This window comes from Labrus mixtus, chromosome 6 (assembly GCF_963584025.1).
Source record: "Labrus mixtus chromosome 6, fLabMix1.1, whole genome shotgun sequence".
In the NCBI taxonomy this organism is placed as follows: domain Eukaryota; kingdom Metazoa; phylum Chordata; class Actinopteri; order Labriformes; family Labridae; genus Labrus; species Labrus mixtus.
This window is the reverse complement of record NC_083617.1, coordinates 19,951,840-19,977,233: the sequence shown is the minus strand read 5'-3', so window position 1 is coordinate 19,977,233 and position 25,394 is coordinate 19,951,840. Positions and strand designations below refer to the sequence as shown.

General features: G+C 39.5%; 2 protein-coding genes across 3 annotated transcripts in view; one reads left to right on the top strand and one right to left on the bottom strand.

Moving 5' to 3' along the window:
• The window catches only part of kif20ba (kinesin family member 20Ba), a 54,413-nt gene extending 52,385 nt beyond the window's left edge, over nt 1-2,028 (top strand). For both annotated transcript variants that reach the window (XM_061040393.1, XM_061040391.1), the window contains one exon: nt 472-2,028. In XM_061040393.1, the coding sequence (XP_060896376.1) occupies nt 472-552 (81 nt within the window). In that variant the 3' untranslated portion in view covers nt 553-2,028. The remainder of the gene's footprint in view (nt 1-471) is intronic.
• LOC132975683 (G-protein coupled receptor 4-like) overlaps nt 1-25,394 on the bottom strand; it is a 390,218-nt gene that overhangs the window by 115,403 nt on the left and 249,421 nt on the right. The window lies entirely within an intron of this gene.

Here is a 25,394-nt window from a genome sequence, read left to right as displayed (position 1 = left end):
TTATCCATATAGGCCAGCCCTAAAGGCAACCAATACTACTTCATTCCATCTGTTTGCAGTCAACGGTAAAACTAGTGTCAGGTCTCATTCTCACATGGCGTTAAAGAGGTCTGAAAAAGATCTCCTGGAGTATTTTAGATGTACACGCCCTCTACAGGCCACACCTCGAGCTCCAAGTGTAGAATTAAGTCTGATTGAATACCACTCTATAAGTCTCAGTGTTCCTGCTCATCTGTTTGACTTCCTGAAAAAGGCTGGATGCAGAAATGAATCAGTGTTTTTTAGGGTACATGTGACCATATCCTGCAAATAAATGCAAAAGGGATTGCCTTGGAGTTTATCTTGTTGTTTTTTTTCCCAACAAAATGCAGTCATAGATATTTTGATTTGTTGTTAAAAGATGTTGTCTTTGCTTGTAATTACACAAATGTATACATATTTCACAACTTGTTCCTTCTCTTCTTATTTCAGATCATTAGCAGAGAGCCCGAGGAGAAAGACAGTGACCATCAGATCATTAAGCGGCGTCTACGCTCCAGGATGGCTAAATAATTAGCCTTCACATAGTACTGTACTATATATAACTATTTTTTTTTTTTTTATGCTTAACACTTTATTAAAAAAATGAAGGAAACACCTATATCTCTGCCACTATGGCGCTAAAGTCTCTTAACATAGAAACACGTATTCTAAGTAATCGAGTATAATCTGTTATATTCAATATTTAACGATTAAAATAGAGTTATGTTAAAGGGAGATGTCACTGATATGAAGCTGGTTTTGTTGCGGTTCAAGGAATTCTCCAGTGTTCAGGAGTCTACTTTTTTTTTTTCTTTTCTGTTTAAAGTTTGATGAGAAGACCTTTTTTGTGTCTGTGTGCAGTACAGAGTTGGACCAAGGAGCTGATTTAGTTTATTATAACATAAAAACTAGCAGAGGAGATGCAATGTAGTTAGCTTCATCTAACGTTGGAAACAAACACTCCACTAAGATCACTAACATGTTGTACTTTATTTCATCCATACACAGATATACAACAGCACTTTGTATTATACGTGCTGCAGCTGTTTCCTCTAAATCAGTATTTCATCCATCACAATGAGCGAGCGGTTTCTTTTAAGCTGACCTAAACTGGACGCCTCCTGGCTCCATCGTCTCGTCATCTACCTCTCTGAAAGGTCGACCTAATCATTCATAACACTGATAAGAATTCAATCAATTTCTGCCTGAAATATTTTGGCTGTGAAATAATAAATTCTCACTCTTACTTTTTTGTCTTAAAACAATGCTTTTACTCTGAATATCACTCTTAACGTCACCACACAGACTCATAGTAAGCACTCTGAATCAGTTTATCCTACAGTACACTACAGAAGAAAGATGCTGTCATTTCCTTTACCTTGATGTGCAATTATTTTTTCTTTAGAATGTTCTGGGCTCTGCTGGAGTTTCGTTGTTATTTTTTATTTTATTTATGTATCTTTTTTCTTTGTGAGTAAGCTTCAACAGTTAATTTATCTTATAGGAAACCACTACCTTCCGATTTTCTGGCTGTTCTATAAAGCTGCTAATCAGACGTTTGAAAATATCTTATTTTGATAACAAGTCAGAGTCACTCTCTGAACTCCTACTGCACTTTCTATTGCGAACAAATTAAAGCGAAGGAACAAAAAGCAACTCAAAGGATAGATAATGCAGAATTATATTAGAAACAGTTCTCTGTGTGCATGTTACCCAAACCCCTAGTTTTTCTACTTTTGCTGACAGCTATGGCTTTAGCACTGCTGGATGTTGGGATCTCTTTAGGTCACTTTATTTTGTTTAGGTGAGGGGCTGCAGAGGTTATTGTTCTGTTTTTGTATGTATATAGTGATCCTGTTAAAGCTGCCTGAGCTCAATGTCTCTATGTCTATTTTCTGAAAGTGTGATCACATCTGTCACTGATATTCTCCTGCATTCTTCCAACTCTTCATATTTTGTATCTGTCATTTACCGGTTAAAAATACAAATATTTGCCATTCAAAAATAGACTTCTACTGTTTTTTTTCTTTAACACTTGTGAGTGTCACTCAAAACCCCTCAAGCTCTGGGAATGTAGTTAGTCATTGATTACTATTATTATTTACTTCATTCTTTATAAATACATACCGATAAGTAGCATATATCTGAAAAGAGTCTGCAGGAAATATGTGTTACATTAAGACAGACTGTCCTGCTGTCAAGATGAATCAAATATCTGCTCGACCATCACATGGCAACATGTTCTGAATCTCCTGCACAGTCACAGACGAGTACATAACTCAACATTCAGAAGCATATCAGATTAGTATAATAACGGTAAAGAGATGGGATAAAGTCCCTCTTAGGGGTCTGTGGCATATAGCTCAGACTGTAGGGACTTAAGTTAGAAATTTGAGGGTCACCAATCCAAGTCCTGGTACGTACCAAGTACAGAAATGGGACTGGTTGTTGAGTAAAGTGACATTTAGCAAGGCCCTTAACCCCCATCTGCTAGAGGTGCCAGTCTTTTGCAGCACCCCCCTCTCTGACATCACTCCCTTAATGCACTTCTTTAGGTCCTGTTTCTGCCTTTGAGCCCGTGTGTCAAAGCAAAGTTACAGTGGCAAGGAAAAACTTAATTTAAGAGGCAGAAATGTTGGACAAAAGGAGGAATCTACGTGACGTGAGAGCTCAGCAGCTCCCAGGAAAAGATGTGGTTAGTAACTAAGATTTACAGATAGTGACTCACAGTAATATGAAGCATGTTGCACTAAAAGATAATGAAAGGTCTAATTTTCCTCCGATGAATAAAGTGTATTAAAAAAAAAAGATTTACAAAGATGGCCTGTATGATTGATTTCCCTCTATTATTGTGTGATGCATAAAGAAAGCCAGTCCCCCTGTCTGCTAAAATAAATTAGATTGATGAAAAAAATGTCCAGGTTTAAAACCTCTAAAAGTCTTCCTTATGAGTGCTTTGGTCATGTGCTTGTTTCAAATAATATTAAAGGCAGGGTTAGTAATTTTCTCCAGATACACTTTTTAAGATTTTGGTTGAAATTGTCTTTAAGGTCCTGACAGAAATGAATAATTCATGTGCTCTGAAAAGGGAACAAAGAAAATCCGTCATCTGTAGCAGTTGTTAGCATGTAAAAACTTCGACCAATGTCTGCCACGAGGTACCAATCTGATGAACCAATCATGTCTCCCTGCTCATTCTCTACCCCAGTGTTTCTCAAATGGGGGTACGTGACAAATGTCATAAAAAAAAAAGTTGCATCACAGCAAACTAGTGGTGTGCGAAATAACGATCTTAGATCGTGAAAGATTTAAACGTGTTGACAATCTGCAAAAACAGGGAGATTGTAGACCGGAGCTAATGTGTTCATTTTATCATGCTGCAGTTTATGCTCCGACACAGACGCATCTGTTAGAATGCAGGGAAAGACATTTCTGGTGTTAAAAATGTTCTGGGGAGATGTACAGCAACAAAGACAATTTTAAATAGACTAAACTTATAAGCACAGTATTTGTGCAATTAAAAACATTATACAGGGAAATAAGTTTGTTTAAACTGGTTGGAAAAAATTTATTTAAAATCAGTATGGGAAAAAATTGTGATAAAATTGTGATTGTGATCGTGATATGATAATTTTTCCATATCGCCCACCACTAATATATTTTTATGGGATTTACCTCCACGTATTCTGTTCCTCATGAAGCACGGTTTGTCTTTTACGGGGTGACATAAGCCAACAGCTTTATGAAGACCACATACATTTGTTTAGTAATGTTCTTTTCTCAAATTATTTCCTGAAAAATGTCTTTGGCTGGATAAGGGGGTACTTGGCTGAAAGAAATTCTGAAAGGGGGTACACAAGCCCAAAAAGTTTGAGAACCCCTGCTCTACCCCATGCATGCACTAGCCCACACTCAAAGCATGAGCTGAGGTCCGCTTCTGGACCAACAGCGCTTGTGCATGTAAGTGAGGGGAGTGGCTTTTGAGGAGGACAGAGGGGAGGGGGTGATTGCAGACGGAGCACTGAGGATATGCTACTTTAAAAATCATGCTATTTTTTGAAAAAAATTACCAACCTTGCCTTTAATGAAGTTATCTTCAACTGTGTGATTTACTGAATCTAATTATAACAATATAGCCTTAAATGTGTCCTAGTTTTTAAGAGTATAGCACGAAGGAGGCACATTTAAAAAATAAAAACAAACTTCATCCTCTTGGAAATACAGTATAAACACCTTCAGGCAACTCTGGCAAAAGAAAAAGAAAAATCACATAGTGGGGCCTCTTCCACTATCGTAATTTGAAGTTAAAGCTCAGGTAGAAACTTTTACCAGAAGATTGGATTAGAAGAAAGGTCACAGAGCAGCTAAAGTCTTCTGGCCATCCTCTGGTGACCTGACCTTTTACTGACAATCTGGACAGCAGTTGTTTTTCTCTTACAGCAATCTCAGCTGGAGGAACACGTGTGAGTGAATATTTTCACATTCTGGGTACGGTGGTTTGAAGCTCACACTAATGGCTTCTAAGAATGTTCTTAATTTGCTTTGGATAGATGTGAGCTAGATGATCTACATATTTATTTATTCAGTGTTAAATGTGGGGGAGAGGGGAGGGGTAGTTGTGACATGAATGTGGTTGCAATAGGAGATGTTGCTTATACACACACACACACACACACACACACACACACACACGTCTAAATGTGTGTGTCTGGGTGTCCTTTTCATATCTGCTGCTGCTGCTGCTGACGTCAGAGACGTTTGGGACATTTGTCCAAACACAGACGGTGTCAACAACTCACACTGTTCCACCCAGCAGTGAGATGGTGGGGGGGCAGATTATCTGTTGGTGTGCTCTTGTGTGTTTTGAAAGTTTCTGCACCCAGAGGCTTTTATTCTGTAGAGTGGAGCTCCCAAAGGAAGCTTTGACAGTCAGGTGAGAGTCCAATTTCATTTCATTCCTTGCAATCTAATTTTCTTGCTTTTTAACTGTTTTTTTTTTTTTTTAGTCTTCTGCACTGTCAGTATTTTTTTTTCTGACAGTCACAGCCAGAGTCAGAGCTGCTGAGGCTGGTGTTTGCAGTCCCATTAAATATGGAGGAAAATGGTTGTAGTAATTTTAAAATTAACTGTGACCTTATTTTGTTGTTCTTTTATGGAAACGAATGTGCACAGTTTGCTGTTTCTTGTGACGGCAACACTCAGCACATTTTCAGCCTCTTTAAAAATATTCTGTGTAAACAAAACGAAGGTTTATCTTAAAGATCTTTTTAAAGGCCTCAACACCAAATGTGCTGAATATTTGTAGAAACAAGCAACCGTGAAAAAAAAAAAAAAAAGCTAGGTCACCCCTGTTTTTATTTAAAGCTGCGATACACCATTCATATGAAGGAGTATTAGGGCCACATCAAGGGGAAGAAATCTCAGATTTGGAGATTAAAGTCATAAATTTACCAGAAAAAACTTGGAAAAATCTATGACAAGAAAGTCATAAGAGAAGAAAGTCATACGGAAAAATAATCAAACTTACAAAGATTAAAGTTGTAAATTAACAAGCTGTTATTTTTTTCTAGGTGTACCAGAAGAGCAGAAGACGGCTGTATGACAATTTGGAATTTGGAACATCTTGTGAAGTTATACTTTAGTAAAGGTTTCATGATTAAGCGAATACTTCATCTTACTCTAATACTCTGTCATACATTCAAAGAATCTTGGGGGGGGGGGACAATTTAAGAATGTTGCTTCATGTCTCATCAGATCAAGTGCGATGTAAATGTCTTACTCCACATGATTGTTCATGATATTTAGAGCTTTATTTCCATTCCACAGTTCATCAGGAAAAGTGACAAAAGCTTGAGAATGAAATGATCTGACAGGAGGGGGAAGAAAGATGAACACCCCAAAACACGCCAGCTTAAACTCTAAAACTGCAGATTCATGACATCACTTATGGCCTGAACTGTAACAGACAGGGAAAAACCGGAGCTTACTTGCATGTGGTCTTCTACAGTAAAATGATGATTATTAAGATATGGATATGTGGTTTAGAAATGACTACAGTCTGCATATTTCTGCCTCTTTGTCATATTAATGCTGCCAGAAACCCTTCATGCAGCAGATCGCAGACGCTTCTGCTTTGTATGCGTCAGGAGAAAGACTTCAATCCAGAGACACAATTAGGAGGAAGGCTCATAAGCACCATACAACAAGAGAGGGGGGAAAATGACAGTCACAATAGGTAAAAAGTGAGAAAATACGAGACAGGCTGGGTTGAAAAAAAAAGAAAAAGAAACCTGGGTGAGAAGGATGACAGAGAGCTTACCTAACAAAGAATAAACGGAACGAGAAGATGACAGTGAGCAAAGAAGGCAGCGAAGGTGAGAATTCAAATAAGGACACATCTATCCAAACAGTGGCTTTTTTTTTTTTTTTTCACTCCCTTCCGGCTCAGAACTCTTTCAGGGGAGACAGAGAAAAGAAAACGCAGTCATGTGTTCTGTGAATGATGGAGAGGCTGCCATGATGCAATTTTAGCAATCACTTCCGACACAGCTGGGTCTTAGTGCTTTCTGAACAGCCCTGCTTCCTGATCACAATCCATGCACACACCAAAACATAAGTGTGTGTGTGGAGCGGGGGGAGCTTCAGTATGCGTCATCGCAGAGATGGAACTATTCATAAAAAGGTAAAAGATTCAAACTAAATTGTCAGAAGTGTTATATGTATGAAAAAAACTTATCTAAAGGTGATTTGAGGATTACATGTAAGGTTTCTTCATCAATTTCCTTCCTTCTTTTGCCAGTGTGTAACTCCAGTATCCTTTGAGGTAATAATAATGAGGATGTTTTTTTAGGTGCAATAAGAAAGTCAAGTGTCCCATCTCACGCCATCCAGAAAGGATGTGTGACCCTGTACAGCTGAATCAACAAGAATGGTGTGGGATACCTGAACCTGACATGAAAGGAGGGAAATGGACCCAAAATCAGTGAGAGGAAGACAGTTGACTACACAGGTGATGGTGATCTATGATGGCATCAGGAGCAGCAACAGTGATGGCGGTATGGTGTTCACAGCCAGCTCTGTGGTCTGTGTGAACACAGAAAGATGCATTCACACTGTTTCGTTCATACTGATAGAGGTTACCCTAAATAAAATGTTAAAGAATAGAGCCTTTCCTCGTGGGCTTTTATATGAATTTGAATTTTTTTCAAAAATGTTGTTTGACTAACTAGTTTATAATATTCTGGTTGTTTTTTAAATTTATCTGAACATCTCCAACCATGTCAGAGTTTTGGATCATTCTCCGCTCTTCCAGACAGCCGTTTGTTTCAGATAATCTCTGTGTAAATTCATTTGAACAATTCTGCAAAAAGATAATCCATTACCAAGTTAATCTACAGTCATGTAAATGTTCTGTTTAGACATCAGATTACAATGAAAGGATCCTCCGTAGTTTTAATGAATGAGCTGGCTGAAGAGAGTTACCCTGACTCAGAGGAAATGTTTGTACATCTTTAAATCCAATTGCCTGAACTATATCCATCTGGCACCAAATTAGATGAAAACAAAGGCATGAGCAGCTTTTACAAACATCTCACCCACACAATGCACAGGTGGTTGAACAGACACTCGAGCATGGAAGTATTAAAAGATTCAGACAAACAGCCAAAGCGCCCATCTGGACCAAAAATAACCCCAAAAACCTTGATGTACTGCAAAATACCTCTTATGCTCTGGCAGAGACGTTAACTCCCTGTGAGGAATTCACTGAAATTCAGTCACAGGATAGAAAGACAAAAGCAAAATATTAGGAGAGAGACGACGAAGAAAACAGCTTTGGAGGGGACTCAGGGTTTCAACTGCTATACACAGATCCTGCTTATACAGATTCTATCAGTACATTTGTTTTGTTTTTTAACATTTAGTACTGACTAATAAGTCCATCCCATCTGCATTATTTATAATAAACACATAAGGAAACATGATGATATAAAGCATTTCTGTTATCAGACAAAAGCCAACTTTCAGGTGTATTTGTACTGTTTTTTTGACAGGGAGAGTGTACAGCCACTTAGCTCAGCTAATTTACATCTACAATCTCTTTTATATAAAGCAGTAGAATGTACAAAGCCTCGATTGCTTTAAATATCCTATCAGTTTTGATTTGAAATAAACAAAAGAGACGTGTGCCCAAATAAAAACGATAAATGAGCCAAACCTCCTTTACCTCTGTTAGCTGCATGGCCCTTAGTGACCATCGCAACCCAAACAGTATTGCCACCTTCAACAGACCCGGGCTCTGTTAAAGGGATAGTTCAGGATTGTTTAAGCAGGATTGTATGAGGTACTTGTCAATAAGTACATTAGCTACCAGAGATGACGATCAGCTCAATCAACATCAGGGTAAGTCTACACTATATTGAAATAGCGCTTTACTTTTCAGCTGGCAAGCCTACTACATCGGCACACGACTACGGTATGTGTTCATTTGCCTGCAGCGCAGATAAGCAGAGAGAGAGAGCCAACACATCAACGGGGTTATAAAGTGGGCACCTCTGTTGAGAAGTTTTGTCAAGTAAGCCCACGATACCTCAGGGAGGCTTGACAGAACTCTAATCCGGAGCCACCCCCTGTATGCTAGTTCTCACAGCCCATCACATCGACAGTAAAAAAAAAAAAATGTAATTGCGCCTCTCACTAGACCTACATTGCATGTTATCACTTATGTCACCAAATACCAGGCACTCGTGGAGCACTGCAGAAGCCGAGGTTGGCATGCTTGATGTGACCCAATTGCAAACATCTTTTCTAGACAGGAGTTGTAGCATTTATTTTAGCTAGTTGTAAGTATGCCTTCGACATATGGACAGAATGAGCCTGGAACCGATTCACCAGCCCTGCCATTAGTGGAGGACCTTCTTGAGCCACAGGCACAGCTATGTTAAATATTTAGGACCTTTCACAAGGTTACAGTCCAAAGACATGTTTGAGTACACTATGTGACAGTCCTGATCCTGGCAGTCTGTCACTGGCCTCTGCTGCTAAATCACTTTAGCACAAAATGCAGGTTATGACAGAGCTCAAGCTGTGGTCGGTCAGGGTTCAACATGGTGTCTCACACATTTATCATGGCAGGAAAATTAGATGCTGTGTTCATGTAGTCTAACACAGTGACCATCTGGAAGGTCTTGATACAGCTCCAGATATCAAGTGGCCCTGATATTTGATCCTGCCCTGATGCAAAGTTGTTTTTTTTAGATTTTTCTTCCATCTTCCATCTTGTTATTAAAACTATTTAAAAATGTGGTCTGATAGAGGGATCCCCCATAGACTGGAACAGGTAATTCCATTTCACATGTCCCTGTGTTGTTCTTTGGTATATTTTCTCAAAGATATCACTCTCACTTTGACTAATAAAAAAAACAAAGTACTGGAGAAAGCATGCCTGGTTTGAACGCACCATCTGTGTGGGCGGCCTGAGTGGGACTGAACAGCCTCCTCCAGTAGAGCTGTTTCTGCACTCTCTAATGGGCTGCAGAGATGGGGGAAGAGGTGCCTGACAATCCCATTAGAATCCAATTATTTTTGACATTTTTCAAAAACAATTTCAGAGGTTGGACTCAAACATTTTCCTTGGCTGGAGAGGTACCAGCTGTCATTCAAGGATCATCTGCAAAACGATGACTCTTTTCTATCCGTTAAAAAAACAGATTGTGCTATCAATCACACAGAAGACCGTGTCACTACTTTGTTGGAAAACCAGATCCGACTAAGGGGACCAGTAGATGTTTAACTTGAAGCACTCACAGTTACAATGAGTGAACTGTCTTTTGTTTCATATAGGTTTCTTCTTTTGTCAGAAAAAGTTTCACTTTATTTCTGACAGGGAGTTTTTCATTCATCTAACAAAGCTTTACAGTTCTGCATTATTCAAACTCTCTGATGGTAAATTTGGAGGAAAGAGCTGAATGTAGGACAGAGCTGAATCCAGATGGTTGTTTCTCATCCACCATCCAGACCTGGATTTTGGCTGCTATGAATGGCTGGCTGGCTGGCTGGCTGGCTGTGTGTGTGTGTGTGTGTGTGTGTGTGTGTGTGTGTGTGTGTGCGTGTGTGTGCGTGTGCGAGTGCGTGCGCGTGTCACAATCAAAAAGGGAAATCAGGGAAATGTAGTTGTCACGCTGATCTTAGGATCTACATCTGTATTCAGTTTGAGGAGATGCTCCACGTTCAAAGTGACTGAAGTAAAAACAGTGTGTTCGGTAAAGATGGGCTCAGATTGTGTGAATTGTGCTAAATAAAACGGTTTGCGTTGTGTTAGTTTTTAAATCCATTGATTTTCATTCAATCTGTTTCTGATTTTCAGTATGTGCTTGTAAGTTGACATTGGCAGTAAACAGACCTTATTTATGGTGTCCGTGTATACATCTGCAGTTTTTATCCTTATGATCTCTTGTATGGTTGATGTGCATCCCCCCCTTTGTTACCATAGTTACAGTGAGTGCAGTTAAACACAAAGACTGTTTAAAAAGATGGAGGACGTGACAGTTCCCCAAAAGCGAAGCCATAACATTTAGATACATACAAGCTCAAGTTAATTTACCACATACCATGTTCATGCCTTCTCCACATCTTCCATAGTCTCGTAGCTTCCTCGGGATCTTTTTTGTTTTGAAATTGTTGAAAGTCTAAAAAAAAAAAAAAAATCTGGGTCCCAAGAGTCTATGTATCAGGCCTACTCAGAATGAGGCACTAATGCAAATGCACTAGCATATTATCCAAGTAGAAGTCTTTTGGAGCAGCAACATTAAACAGCCCGTCTAAACTTTAAGTCCACTTAATTCTCAACTTCATGTTTTGCTAATCCTGGTCGGACAGATGTGGCTGAAAAAGTGAGGCTGTTGAAGAAGTTCAAACATGATTATATGTAGCTGAACTCTGCACAGGCACGATTCAGGGTCGTATAAGGTTGTACTGTTCCCACACTGAGGGAGCTCAAATCCAAGCTGACACCCAAATAATGAAACCCAAACATGAAGCCTAAACCTTTGCAGGAGCTGCTGGACTTACTTATCGTATCTTAAACTCTATTCACACTTTGGGATCACATGTAATTTACAGGATGAGCAATATCTTTCTGACTTACCTATTTCAATACACAGATGATCCTTCTTCATTTACTCCCCTGAGTCATCTGCAAGCTCTTATATATTATAACAGCAGGCTCTTTTATTTTTGGTCTGCGGTAGGAAGAAAACTGTGTAAAACTAAAGACAAAGATCTTAATGCTATATCTTGCCACGCAGGGCCGGATTAAGCAACCAGGGTGCCCTGAGGGCAAAGATAAGCAGTTGTCCCCATACTGGTTTCCTTAATTTATCCAACTGTTTGTGCATTGTGATAGATTTGGGTTTGCCCTCATTAGTTATAGTTCAGTTTAATAATGTGTTTTATGTACTGTAAACATTTATAAACTGAAATAATCAGTCCTTAAATCTAAATTTCAACAACCACTGCTATAAGATAATTGAACATGGAGAATGTGAACCTGATATACAGCCAGCGTAAATACTACATCATACAAGACTTTAATTATCAGATGACTTATGTTTGACATCATTTTTCCACACCAACCAAAATATCCCCCTAAGACAGTGACATCAAGTGGTCAAAAATGAACAATGACTTGTTCATTAAGTTTTCTGTTCTTAATTTTTACATTTGTTGCACAGCCTTAAGCTACCATGACATTTGTTTGTGCCGTTTTTATTCAATCCCACCTTCAAGACATCATGCATTGGGTCAACTGATATTTTTAAATACCTTTTAATTATTTTAAAAGGCGGGGGTGGAGATGGCCTAGTGGTTAGGTGGTACCCCATGTAAGGAGGCTGTGGACCCCTGGGCCTTCTTTCCCGCATGTCATTCCCCACTCTCTTCTGATTTCCTTTACTCTTTCCACTGTCCTATCAAATAAAGTCAAAAAGTCCTCACACATTTAAAAAAGAAAATCTACACTCAAAAGGCTTGGTGCAAGATTTAAGCTATTTTTCTGCCTATATTGGAACTATTTTGGCTGGTGTTAAAAACTAGAACCAAGAGAATAGCTAGTTCAACCCAGTGCAGATATTTTATGTGCTGATAAAATGTGCATGTCTGACGAAAAAAAGTTGGCACCAACTGTTACTCTCCGTTCTGTCTGCTGTGAGCTTCTGTCTATTTGTGTTAAACTTCTTATTCTGGACTACTCTGAGTCCATGTGAAGGTTTCTCAGTCTGAACCCGATTTGAACTTCAGGTAGTCAAACTCAGCTGAGTCGAATCGACTGTAGCACTTGAGGACAACGTATAGGAGCCTCCGTCACCTACCATTTTCCCCCTGGCTTCACCCATTTCTCTCTCTCTATGCCTGTCAGAGCTCTTCCCCCAAAAGTGCCTCCCCATCACTCCATCCAATATTCCCGCAAGAGCTCCAACGTCAGTGGGCAGGTGTGTGTGTGGGCGACACTTGACTGTAAGTGTGCGTTCCAAGCTTGTTCCTGCAGCTTTTAGCAGCTCTTCTGAAATCAGACACGGTCACTGGAGGTCATGAAAACGTCAGTAAAAAAAAGTCAGCAGATTGTCGTAACACTGCACAGTATAGTCTGTAAAGGTGCAGGGATTAAAAGTGAACAGGGTCAATGTGGAACCTTTGTCAGGCTGTTGTTATCACCCTGTTGGAATTATAAAAAGGTCACTTGTATCTGGACTCTTTAGAGGGTGTAACTGTACAGGCAGAGGACACTCAGCTTATAATAGCTTACAGAAATGGAAGTTATGTATTGGTATAAATGAGTCTTTGGATAAATTAATAAAAATATGAACAGGATGAGGTAGACAAAATTAAAGACGATTAAAACCCCTGAAACTTCCATAATGACTCAGGTGTTTCCTTACCTAAAATCTAATAAAGAACTCAGTACAGGAGTAACTGAAAGAAACGTAATATCCCTTTCATTGTCTCTAAGCATATCAGAAGAGGTGAAAAATTAAAATATTTCAAATTAACATCATTGCTTATTTATCTGACAACGTATCGGATGTTTGGAAGGCTGCTCTAATCCTGTGACTCCTTTAAACGCACAGTATGTAAAATCATGGGAGTTCTCTCTGCTACTCCCTCCCCCCAAGGTGAAAACGAACTCTGTGTTACCGTAGTCAAGACGAACGGGCGAATCCGACCTGAGAAAGAGAATATGTTTACCGACGAGCTAATGTATCAAAATACACTTAACATAACGTTTTTATCACATCAGCCCTACAGCAACAGTACAGTTCAGCAGCTCCCACTTCCTTATGCAGCGGTCTTTGTAAGTAACATCCATCCGGTGTTTCCTTGGCAACGATAAACATTTTATGTCCGTCATGGCGGCTCATCATGGCGGCCGCCTCGACAATACACGTCCCGTTACAACTATAAAATTAAGGATTTCTCTGGCTTTGATAACTGTGGGAAATCTTTGAGGTAATGTAAGTACTCAACAACAAAATATATGTAACATAAACTTAGTCATTTTTTAAAATTAATTTAGATATTTAAATGTAAACATTGTCATCAAATTCAACATATTATACCTTTAAAGTGTTAACATCATCTGTCAGTCTGAATTTCCTGACACCTCTTAATCTAACAAGCATGCTCCTTCAAAGGTTTGAGAACAAGATCTTAAGTTGGATTTCATGTTTACAACTTATTCAGAACCACAAACAAGGTGCTGACTGTTTGGTTGCTTGAACTGTGAGTTGATTTGTTTCTGACACATTTTGAGTTCGTTCAACAACGAAAAGGAACAAACAGGACAAACAAAGAAATCTACGTTAAGTAAGGGATAATGTATAGTGAGTGGGTTGTGAGGGTCCTGCTCACCCTGAGGGGTCTCCTCTATCATAACATGTGATCCATATTTTGGTTCTGGGTTTTGTTGAGGCTTTTTGTGATTTAACCTCCTTTTCATTCTTTCATCAACAACCTCTTCCTGCGGTTTGATATGATTAAAGTTTGCCCTGGAGACTGTGAGTTAAGAGCTGTGTCCCTAGAACACTTTGTTCTTCATGGTAATTGTTTGCACAGTTTATGATGGACAAATAACAAAATGCCATAATAGACTCAGAATCAAGTATTTAACACAGCCATGTAATACTGTAATACTGTTCATTTGGGGGATTTTTGGGGGATTGTACGACTTATCAATACTAACCCCCCAATTCACATGAGTATATGTGAACTGGGGGTAAGTGTATTATGTAAGTAAATCACAGTCGGCATGGTCGCTGTTTGGAAAACTGGCCAGCATTCCTACACTGTAGCTAAGCTATATACCACTAGGACAGGATTGTGAGAACCATGTTTAATCACTTAAAGTCCTACTTATGAGAAAAAAATCTATTTAAGAATACACTACATTTTATTTTTATTTTCACTGCTTAAACTTGTTGGTAGGCACCCTCTAATGTCCAAAGTCAGAAATAATACAAATAATTGAACTCTAGTAATTGTTTTTTAAAGTAACTTTATTCAAACACCATGTTAAGGTGAAATAGAGGAAATCAGTTGAATAGAGTGATGGGAATATAAACAACACTATTACAGTTTTATCCTGTGTTTGTGAATGCTGCCCTGCTTGTGACCCAGACTCATGTGCTTGTATTAATGCAATATGTTGTTTGTGTATTTTTTCAGTGGTATGTGCCTTTTTTTTACGGTGGCCGGTGGGGGTCAAACGCTCAGCAACTGATGAAACGACATACATTTAGAAAAACGCGCAGCATATATAGAAACGCTGCACATTCAAAAGCAAATGCAAACTACCACAACATATGCAAAGGCTGAAACGCGCTGCAAAGACACAAACGCGCTGCAAAGACACAAACGCGCTGCAAAGACACAAACGCGCTGCAAAGAAACAAACGCGCTGCAAATAGGCAAAACAACTGCCCCCATAGGGCCGCCTTATGGCCGTAACAAAATGGACAAAAAATGGATGATATCGTGTCGTATCATTTTGTACCTCAATGTATCATTTTGTACCTCAATGTATTGTATTGTATCGTGATGTATGCTATTGTATCGTGACGGATAATGTTTTATTGTGACGTAATGTATTGTATCATATTGAATCGTAACGTTTTATATTGTATTGCAGAGTGACGTCTTATATTGTATCGTATTGAATCGTATCGTTTCATATGGGCATTTTTCGTGACGTATCTTAATATTTAGTACAACTTAAAAGTGTTCTGTAATAATATTTTAGTCCAAAATAAAATATAGCCACCTTTTCATTAGCAGCTATACATTTAGCTGCATCACATTCCCAAAACACAAGCCTCAAATAGGTCAAGTGTATTGTATTCTGATGTATTGTATTGTTATTTTGTGCAACATAATAGTGCTCTATAGTTATAGTTTAGTTGGAAAAATTTTGGTAACTTTATACTTAGACAAAACAGAACATACGGTTTAATCTTTTACTTTGAAAGATGCTAAACAAAGACATAAACATCTGGGGGAAATTAACATATTTAAATCCATTTACTTTACTAATGGGAATATGTTAATCTTCCTCCCATGTAATCACTTGTTTTTTATTCTTGGTAGGGACAACAAGATCAACCTGCAGACTCTCGAAACTTGCCTGAGTGAGTAAACCAATCCATCAAAGAGCTCAAATTAATTTCTGTCAAGGTGACTTCACCGTGGTGTGCACTGATCCGAGAACTCTGCAGATCTTCATGTGCATGCGAGAGCTGCTGGGTTGCTCAGACAGGTGGGACTAACGATCAGACTGCCACAAAGCGTTACATCTGTGTGTGCTGCTGATACAAAAACAATTCCAGAAGAGAATAAAAATGGGCAGTGAGAGGCACACTTGATTATCCTGAAGAAAATGATTTATTTGATTATATCTTTAAACAGAGCTTGATTCTGTTTTGCTTGCTACCATGGAGAAGATTCATCTTTGCAGGCCTGGAACTCTTGATTATGGACGGTCAGTTCTAATTTAGGATGAATCATCGCTGCAATAACACTGTGCTTTTTAAGCCTGGAAACCATAATGTGACATCAAAAACTGGAAAAATAAATCCCCCGAGAAACTTTGGGAAAAAAACCTTGTTGTCAAGATCACCTTCAGTCCCATCCCCGATGTAAGCCCCAGTTATCTTTGAATGATGTTGAGTTGCAGTGAACCTAATGTGTGCTTTAAAGCAACAACAGTTTCACTTCAAAGTCCTCATTCATTCTTTTTGTTTAAACCCCACTTTGATTATTTCAACCAGTCAGAAATAACTGCTCATGATTGATTGACTTATACCAGTCTAGGATCAGGAAACGGATAGGACGCATCACGGTTACAAACTGTTCAAACTCCTCCCCTATGGTAGGCATTACAGATCACTGTACACCAAAACTGTGAGGGCACTCATTCTTTCTGCTCAGTGAGAGTGGTGAGAGAATCAACGCACTGCATTCAGGTGTGTGTGGAACTGCTTGGCTTTGAGTAAGCCCAGGTGTTCTCCAGTGCTCTGTGCTGACTCGTTATCTCACCTTCAGAGGTAGTGAGAGGTTCTCCTTGTGGTTTCTCTAGTTGTCTGTGTGTGTGTGTGTTTATAAACACCCACAAAGAACTTTCAGTGTATTAGGTTTCCATTGCCAGTATCCCAGAGTATAACTTTGGGTGCTACTCCAGCCTTTTATGTCGTTAATGTCTCGCAACCATCAGATTTCAGCTTTTTATTACAAATATCTGCACACCCATAAAAACACAATTTAACAATACAAAAATACAAAACTGGCTACCACAAGGTATAGCATAACAATCTGGTGACAGACAGTCTGTTTTGTTTTCAACTCCATGTGTGCATTTCAAGTTGCTAGTTGAACTGCTAGTAACACTTTGTAAACAGTATGCAGTACATACTGTTTGAGTAAGCAGAAGGTAGTACACTGCTGGTGGTTTCAGACTCAAAGAATGACTAGAGAACAGACGAGTCTGGGCCTGATATCCATAATTAGTTTGCAACACAAGAAACTGGGGATTGGCTTGGCTACATTTTTTTGTTGCCTTTCTTTGTTGTGTTGTTACAATTAACAGAGGATTTTGTGGGTTTTGCCCAGGGTGGAATTTTGGCCAACGCTTTTTTTTGCCAATTATTCCCTCAACCAACTGCTTTCCTCCATATAACCCAAGCCAGCTGGAACCTGATTGGTGCATTGTACTTGGACTACACACTGAAAGCAGAACACTTCTGACATCCAAAATCTTTCCCTTGCCTATATTTGCTGCAGTCATATTCAGATTTATGTTCATAAAGACTCTCCTTTTAAGTTTCTACATTTACTTCAGCAAGTTACAAGTTGGTTGCACGAGCAGAAGCGGCCACAGTGAGCTGCCAGGAGTCAAAAATGCTGCAGGAAAACATGCACGTATTTGGTTCTCATCAAACATGTCATCGACACCTTTTTACTCATCTGTGCTGTTGAAAACACAAACAGCATGACAGCATAGCTTTAACAATGTTTTTTTCTCTATAGATGAGAGATAAGGAATCTGAGAAATGGTACAAAAGGAAACTTAAACAAGCTCCCTATAGTTGGTCCCGGTTTTTATGGCTCCCGTTTTGATCCAAAAGCCACTCTTGGGTTGCTTGCTGAGTGTTTGGCATGTCAGCACCTTCACCTGCTGATGACCACAATGCTTCAGGGCAGCCTTACTGTCTTTTTACTCATGACCTTCATTCCAATCACATTACATCCATAAAAAGTATTCATCACTGCAGAGAACAGGACCGACGAAATGAGCAGACAAACACACATATGCTGAGCACACACAACACACACACACACACACACACAAAAGGGTTAATGTTGTTTGAAAAATTGTAAAATAAGCCTCAGTGATTTCTTAAATGTCATCAGTTTGACCTTATACAGGATTTAACTGATTGTAACCAGACACATGATGAAACACTTAAACACCTAAGAAGCAGCCTTCTGTTGATGCTTTTATGACTTGTTTCTGCTGATAATCATCTTCTTCACTTTTGTGTTTTTACAGAAACTCCTTCAACACATAGGTCCACAGAAGCCTTTTGGTCCTGTTGTAAATGCTTAAAAATATCCAATGTTTTGATTGACAGAAATATTGAATCCATCTTAATGGAAGGGTAATCTCTTTGTAGCCACTAGAGTGGGAACTGTAAGCAGCCATATTTAGGAGTTACAAAAGTGTAAGACACAAATTTCTCCAGTAGGTTCACCTTTAGGTTCAGATCATGCACTTTATAGGTAGGAACCTTCACTGTGGTGTCAGGTGTTTTATTTTTTGCCACTAGGACACGCTACGGAATACGAGGTAATGCAGTGTGTTTTCAGTGAATCTTTGTATGGACAATGTTGGAATCTTGCAAATGAAAATATTGACGACCATTATTGAAAGACTAAATAAATATTCCATAAGTGAAGAAGATATTGGACTGTCTAATTTCATAAGATGCTCGGGAGGAAAGCCAAGACAAGCGAGTCAATTAATAAACTAGCCCGTCTACGTAGCCCAACAGTGGATTTAGGTTTATGCTCAGCCGCTATAGGAACCTTTAGAGACACAAAAATTACTTAACCTTTAAAAAGATTCCAACTGAAGTGATGTCAAAGCCAGCTCCCTCGAACACCTATTGGCATGAACTGCTTGAATACTGCTAAATGAACAGTCCATGAGTGGATGTTTTGTAGAGAAGCACAGCACGTTGTTTTAATCACTTTGTCAAACTACTTTTCTCCTTCAGTATTTAGTAACTAGCCACTTAGACTCTTTTCCTGCAATAGATGTACAGCCACAGTGTGCAGCAGGTTCCTGGGTAAACAGGAAAGTTAGTCATCCAAGGATTTCACTCCGTCAAAATGAAACAATTACCAGCAAAAGATCCCTTTTTTCATGGGATTTTAAAATGTTTTTCTTTTGTGTGTTTTGTTCTCACTCTTCAGTAGCCAGGTATACTTCCTGTTGATCACTGAGTCATTTCAACTAGATAGATCTTAACTCCTTCTTGTTGTTCCTGTACAGCAGTTTCTTCACACAATAAAACAAATAGTTTATGTAATGGAGATGTTTTGGTGTCAAAATAATTCAATGTTGCTACTGGATTAGGCTGGCTTTACACCAAACAACATTTCAAGTAATTTCAAAGTCAAGGACAAATTAACAAAGTCGGAATTAAATCATGAGCGTTATGCTCACCTGTGATCGAGACTGTCAGGTGTACGGTGGTCTTGAAACCCAATCTAAACTTTTTAAGGCATCTAATTATTGTTTTTTTTAAGTGTTAAAAAAATCATCTTATAAACATCAGATTGAAATAATAAATTTATATTTTTAATAGTTTTTCTCATATTACTGAGTGATTTTATGCCTAATGGTGTTTATGTACAACAATGCATGATGGGAAAGGATCTCAAAAGGAATAGCTGTAGTCATGCAGTTCCCAGTCTTTGCAAAATCTTAGTCTGAAAAAATCTGGGAGTTGCCCACACATCGTCTTTAGATGTGAGAGGGTGTCATACGTTATTTTTTGTCACGTTTTTTTCAATGTCTATAGTGTACGGTAGGCACTAGGCCATCACTGACAAAACAATCTTCTCCTGAATTAAAACTATTGGATTGTTGTTGGACCTACTAAGAACCTAAATTAAAAAAAAGTGTCTGTTCATTGGTAATCGACATCATGATATCAAAAAATGTAACCATGTAACCATCCCTTTTACCTTTTAATTATAACTGTCAGGAAAGGCTCCACCAAAAGAATTACCACAGTGTTTAATTTCTGGTCAGTAAAACACGCTTGTCTGGTCAGATTTCATCAGTCACCAAGTAGGTCAAGTTTACATCTATGTATGGACATTTATTTTTGTAACTCTTCACTTGCTGTTGCAAAATCTAATGAGGTGTAAAATATCTTGAGGTGTGACTTCCCCATACACCAGGTCAAGCTCTTTCATGGTTTCCGCTCTTATATATTTCCCAGAGAGGTTCACTGTTTTCATGCCAAGCTGGATGATGTACAAATCACATAGACTTCAGCTTCAGTAAAACAGCTGTTGAACTCTAAGTATGTCCCCTTGGAGTTATTTGGCGGTCTGAACACCCCCCCCCCCCCCCCCCCCCCCCCTCTAAACTCTACTTTTAGAGAAAGAAATGTTAATGTAATTCACTGCTCTCAGTCACTGTTATTCCATCTGACCTTGACTTTTTACCACCTTGTATCTGAGCTAGAACTGCCAAGGCCCCACATGTATATTTAAAGGTGTCATGTGTAAGTTCAAGTGCATTAGTGGGTGAGAAAGCATCTTTTCCCACTTAGAGTGTATCCCACTACAAAGGTGTCACATCCGTATGGAATAAATCTATATTATTTCTTGCTTATAGCTGAGCACAGCCATCTGTTCAGTGGTGTAACACACTGAAGGGGATAGTGGGCCCTACATCATCATGACGGCTGTGAAGGCAGTGGTAAATATAAAAGAGGATAAAATACTCAGTAGAGTCGTGATGAGACAGAGAGATGCAAATTAAAAGATGTAAACATGCACATTCATTAGACAGCTCCCTTATGAACTATCTTCCTGAAAAGGGTTCCTGTCCAATGCCTGAAAAGATGATTACATTTGTTCGGGGAGTAAGTGAAAACTCAGTAAATATGAAATTAAGATACTGACATGTTTGCACACAGCACAAACTCAGATCGGAGAAGAGGAGCTTTTACATAGACTATGTTTCTTAAACTGACCTCTTCATGCCACAATGTTCGCTGCATCACCAGTGATGATTTATGGTTTCTTATGCTGCTACACACTACACATCACGGGATCATAGAGGCTGAATTTCCTGCTGTAAATTGTCCTGCAGAGAGAGTACAGAGTCCTGCAGCTTGACAAACGTGACTATGGCTCTCTCCTGACAGTAGTTTGTTGGAGTACAGACACTGCTTCTAATGTTTTTTTAGCGTCAATCAGTCAATCTTTTTTTTAAAGTCCAAATCACAACAAATAACTCTTCTGACACTTTGCATATAGAGCAGGTAGACTATCCATCCATCCATCCATCCATCCATCCATCCATCCATCAATCCATCAATCCATCAATCCATCAATCCATCGATCATTCTCCCTAGCAGCAGGCTAAGCAAGTTGCCCCAGACTTCCCTCTCCCCAGCAATGTTTCCCAGTTCCTCCTGGGGGATCCCAAGGCGTTCCCAGGCTAGACGGAATATATAATCCCTCCAGTGAGCTCTGCGTCTACCCATGGGTCTCCTTCAAGTTGGACGTACCCAGAAGACCTCCAGATGAAGGTGACCAGGAGGCATCCTGACCAGGATGTAGACTTCTCTTTGTAATATTGCTTTCAGAGACCCATCATTCGTCCAGCATTAGAAAACACTGGGCTAACAGTTGTACTGAAAAACTTCCATAACAGGAATAAATCTCAAACAGAACCAGACTCTCATTGGTACACAGCCATTTGCCACGACCACAAACTTGTTTAAATAGCTTTGGAATCTCACACAAGAAAAAATATAAATATTCTGTTTTGTGGCATTATCTTTGTCTTAGTGTTTTAATTATGTTTTTGTTTTATACTTTATGCAGATGTCTTGGTCATATCTTATTCACAAAGTTGTAATTGAAAGCTCTCTGAAGGAGTAGCAAAGTGCTACACTCCACTTTGAATGAATGGATTAATGCCAATAAAGAGCCCAATCATCTTAAGTGTTTTGTTTATTTCAACATAAAAAAAACCCTCCCAAAATTCCAAAAAAAAAACTAATACAAAAACTCTCAGCATCTGCATCAGTGTACAATAAAGTTTTGCAGAGGACCTATGCAGGACTTTGTGCCTCCTTAGATTTGAGAGAAGCTCAATGACAATTACTCATAATGCTGAACACTAAAGCATGATCACAAAAAGTTGTGCATTTATTATTCATTTAATTTAAACTTCATTTATCCAGGTTAGCTCCAATGAGGTTGCACATTTATTTTCCAATAGAGAATTGAACAAACAGCATTAGTAGCATATTTAATCAGAGACGCAGCAATGACAAACACATTCAGCCAAAGTCACAGCAAAGTGAGACAAAGACAGAAACAATAGACTCAAAATGTATTTGCAAATGATTATGATTATTTAACTCAACCCATTTATGACACCACGCTGTATGATGAGTGTCTATACTGTATAACGTCCTCCATAATGCACATTAAACCTGTAAAAGAAATACATGGTATTTCCATCTGTAGCCATCATCACTCCTCTGAATTTGTGCCTGTTCATTTAAATGTCTGTATTATGTAGGACAACCTGCCAATGTGCTGTACTGTTAAAGTGTAACTGCTGTACCACAAAGATTTAAACAGGGAAGACATCAAAAGAAAAAAAAAGTTTTCTGTTGGATTATTATTCCCATTGTTATTCACAACCCAGTTCTCTAATTTGGTAAGAATTCAGAGTTACTGTAGAAAGTGAACATGTATTTACAGCAATGCCAAATTGGATGTTTTTAAAGGTCCATTCCAGTTGCAAACCTTGAATGTCAGGTGATTATTGGAAAACTACAAAAACACTTCATCAATTTATCACAATGTCCATTGGCAAATGTCTGTTGGGGTTGATTTAAGGATAAGGTAAGTATTGCTAGTAGTAAGTAATGATGGTTTAAGTTAGGGTCAGGCGCACAAGTTAAATTACAAACAGGATGTTGCAGACACTGTATGTTATGTAACCATGTTTAGATTTAAAAAGCACATTTTCTGGACACCCCCTTTATCTTTATGCAAATGTTAACCACTGGATTTAGAACTAGGATTAAGACTCCCATTATATTCTCCTTTTTGGCACCGTCACACCATGGCAAATACTTGCATTGTGGAATTTACTTGGCAATGCTTTGATTTTGATTCAGGCTTTGTCAGCAGATCACAGCAGTACTTCCTACTGAAGACGTACTTATTTTTCACATCGTAGCAACATGACGGTCTAACAACATAAAGTTGTCATTTTTCAAGGAGAAAAGAAAACTTTTGATTGAAATAAAAAAAATGTTTATAGGCAATTTTCACACATTACCCTGGTTTATAGTCCTGACCGTTAAAATATTTATAATATTTTACAACTATTTTTAGAAGATGAGATAAGTTCATAGTTCCCTTTGTTACCCAGCATTTTTTGCACGCGAGTAATATGTGGGTGGTGCATTCTTACAGCCCATTCTGCAAAAATAACTAAACCACGTTAGAGGCTTTGTTCCTCCTGCACAGCCCTGTTTCATGAAGCAAATATTTCTCATTCCCTCTCTGTTCTGCTCTGCACCCACTGATATGACTATTTACCCACGCATGTTTGCTCTCACATGCACATTTTGACCACTATTTGAGTGCAAAAATTGTCTTTTGTGTGTTTACAGAACCCTTATTTGCCCTTCTCTTATTTATCGGCTTTGATTTATCCCATTACTACCTGCTGCTGCCATAGCTCAGCTTCCCCTCAGGGATGACAACAACTAATCTAGTCTATTGATATTTTCCAGTCGCTTCATCTTGTATAATCCAACAAACTGCTCTGAGCGCACTCCAGCTCCTTCTGCGGTCTTCAGTTTGTCAATCCCAGAGGCCTCAGGATTTACAGCAGAGTGTGTGTCTGTGTGTGCATCCTTATCTGGCTGTCTTTGTATAAATCATCCACACTTCTGGTCTGTGCCCTTGAAGGAAGAGCTGCACTCAACATCCATTAGTAAGTTTCACATCTCTGTGAGTTTCATTTTACCAATTATTCTTTATTTCTGGTAGAATTGAATAAACATTAATTAGTGGTAGAAAAGGCTGCTGTTTGGAAATTTTCATGACACCCGGATTATCCCCTTTTTAATGTGTCCTTGTGCAACACAACAAATCCCTGTGAGATCAAATATGAAGATTACAGCTACAAAGTATGTCTTAGGTCAAACGCAAGAAGGATTCTGTGTGCTTCTGCTGCTACATTTACTGCTTAAAATTATTGGGAAACATAATGCGGCAGGAATGTGTCACAATGACAACACGCCTTTCTTTTTGGAGAAAAAAACTCACCCTTTTGTTCGGTTTTCTGATACTGTCAGTCTTTTAAGGTCAGCCAATAGACAAAGAAATGCAAACCGAACAAGTAATTTAAGCCTTCATTTTTCAAGTGAAGTTGTTGGTTTTTTTTGCATTCAGCGCATGCGATTGGAAATTGCAGGATCATATTCTGAATTTTGCACAGCACTGAGACATTCAGAGTTACATAGTCCCCAACCCCGCTGGATTTACATAGCCTGAATGCTAAAAAAATGCATTCACGTTACCTGATGGAGGCTCCTGGGATCAAAGTGGCAACCTAATGGCAGATTTGTATGTTAATTTACAGTCACAGGGCAACATAGCTAACCTTGAAAGAGCTTTAAAAATGGTGAAGCAGGGAATTGGGTGGGCACAGAGAGCAGGATTTGTAAAGCCTGCAGGGATGATGCTATAATGAGAATCACATTCAAGACAAGGCTGAACTCAAGGAAAAGATTGAGTACAGCAAACTTTGTAAAAAAAATTTTTTTTTATGGAGAGCCAGAGTTCAGGTGGCCTGCCTGGAGGCAAAGCATCCAACCAGGACCGTTCGGGGGGGGGGGGGGGGGGGGGGGGCGGCCAAGAGGAAGGCCATAAAGCCAGGAAAGTTCAGGGCTCTGGCCAGGAGGCTGACCAAACAGGCAGATCTGTTCAGGTGGGAGGCCAGGGGGTTTAAGTCTGGCCATCACTAGCAAAACCAGGTTAGGTGTAGCCCAGACCTCCGACGAGGGCACAGGAATTGGCAGAGTTGGCAGGACATCTGAAGATGACACAGGAGTTGGCAGGGCCTCCCACGGAGACACAGGATTGGGCAGGGCCTCCCACTTAGACACAAGAGTGGGCAGGACCGCCAGGGGAGAATCAGTAGAACCAGGTGCCGGCCGGACCGCCGAGGGGGAACCAGGAGAATCAGGAGTCGGCCAGACCCCCGAGGGGGAGCCAGGAGAACCAGGAGTCAGCCGGACTGACGATGGAGAAACAGGATGGACCCCCCCACCTTGCAAAAGGGGGCTGGAGGAGCACATCAGGCACGGGGGGGCTGGAGGAGCTCAGCAGGCACTGGGGGAAGACGGCGCTCTACTGGGGCTAGGGGCAGACGGAGCTCTGCCAGGACAGGGACACATGGAGTCTGAGGCTTCAATGAATAGAGCAGCACCGGGGCACAGTCACTGGTATGCTGGGCAGCAAAGACTTTTGGGCACTGGGCAGCGAGG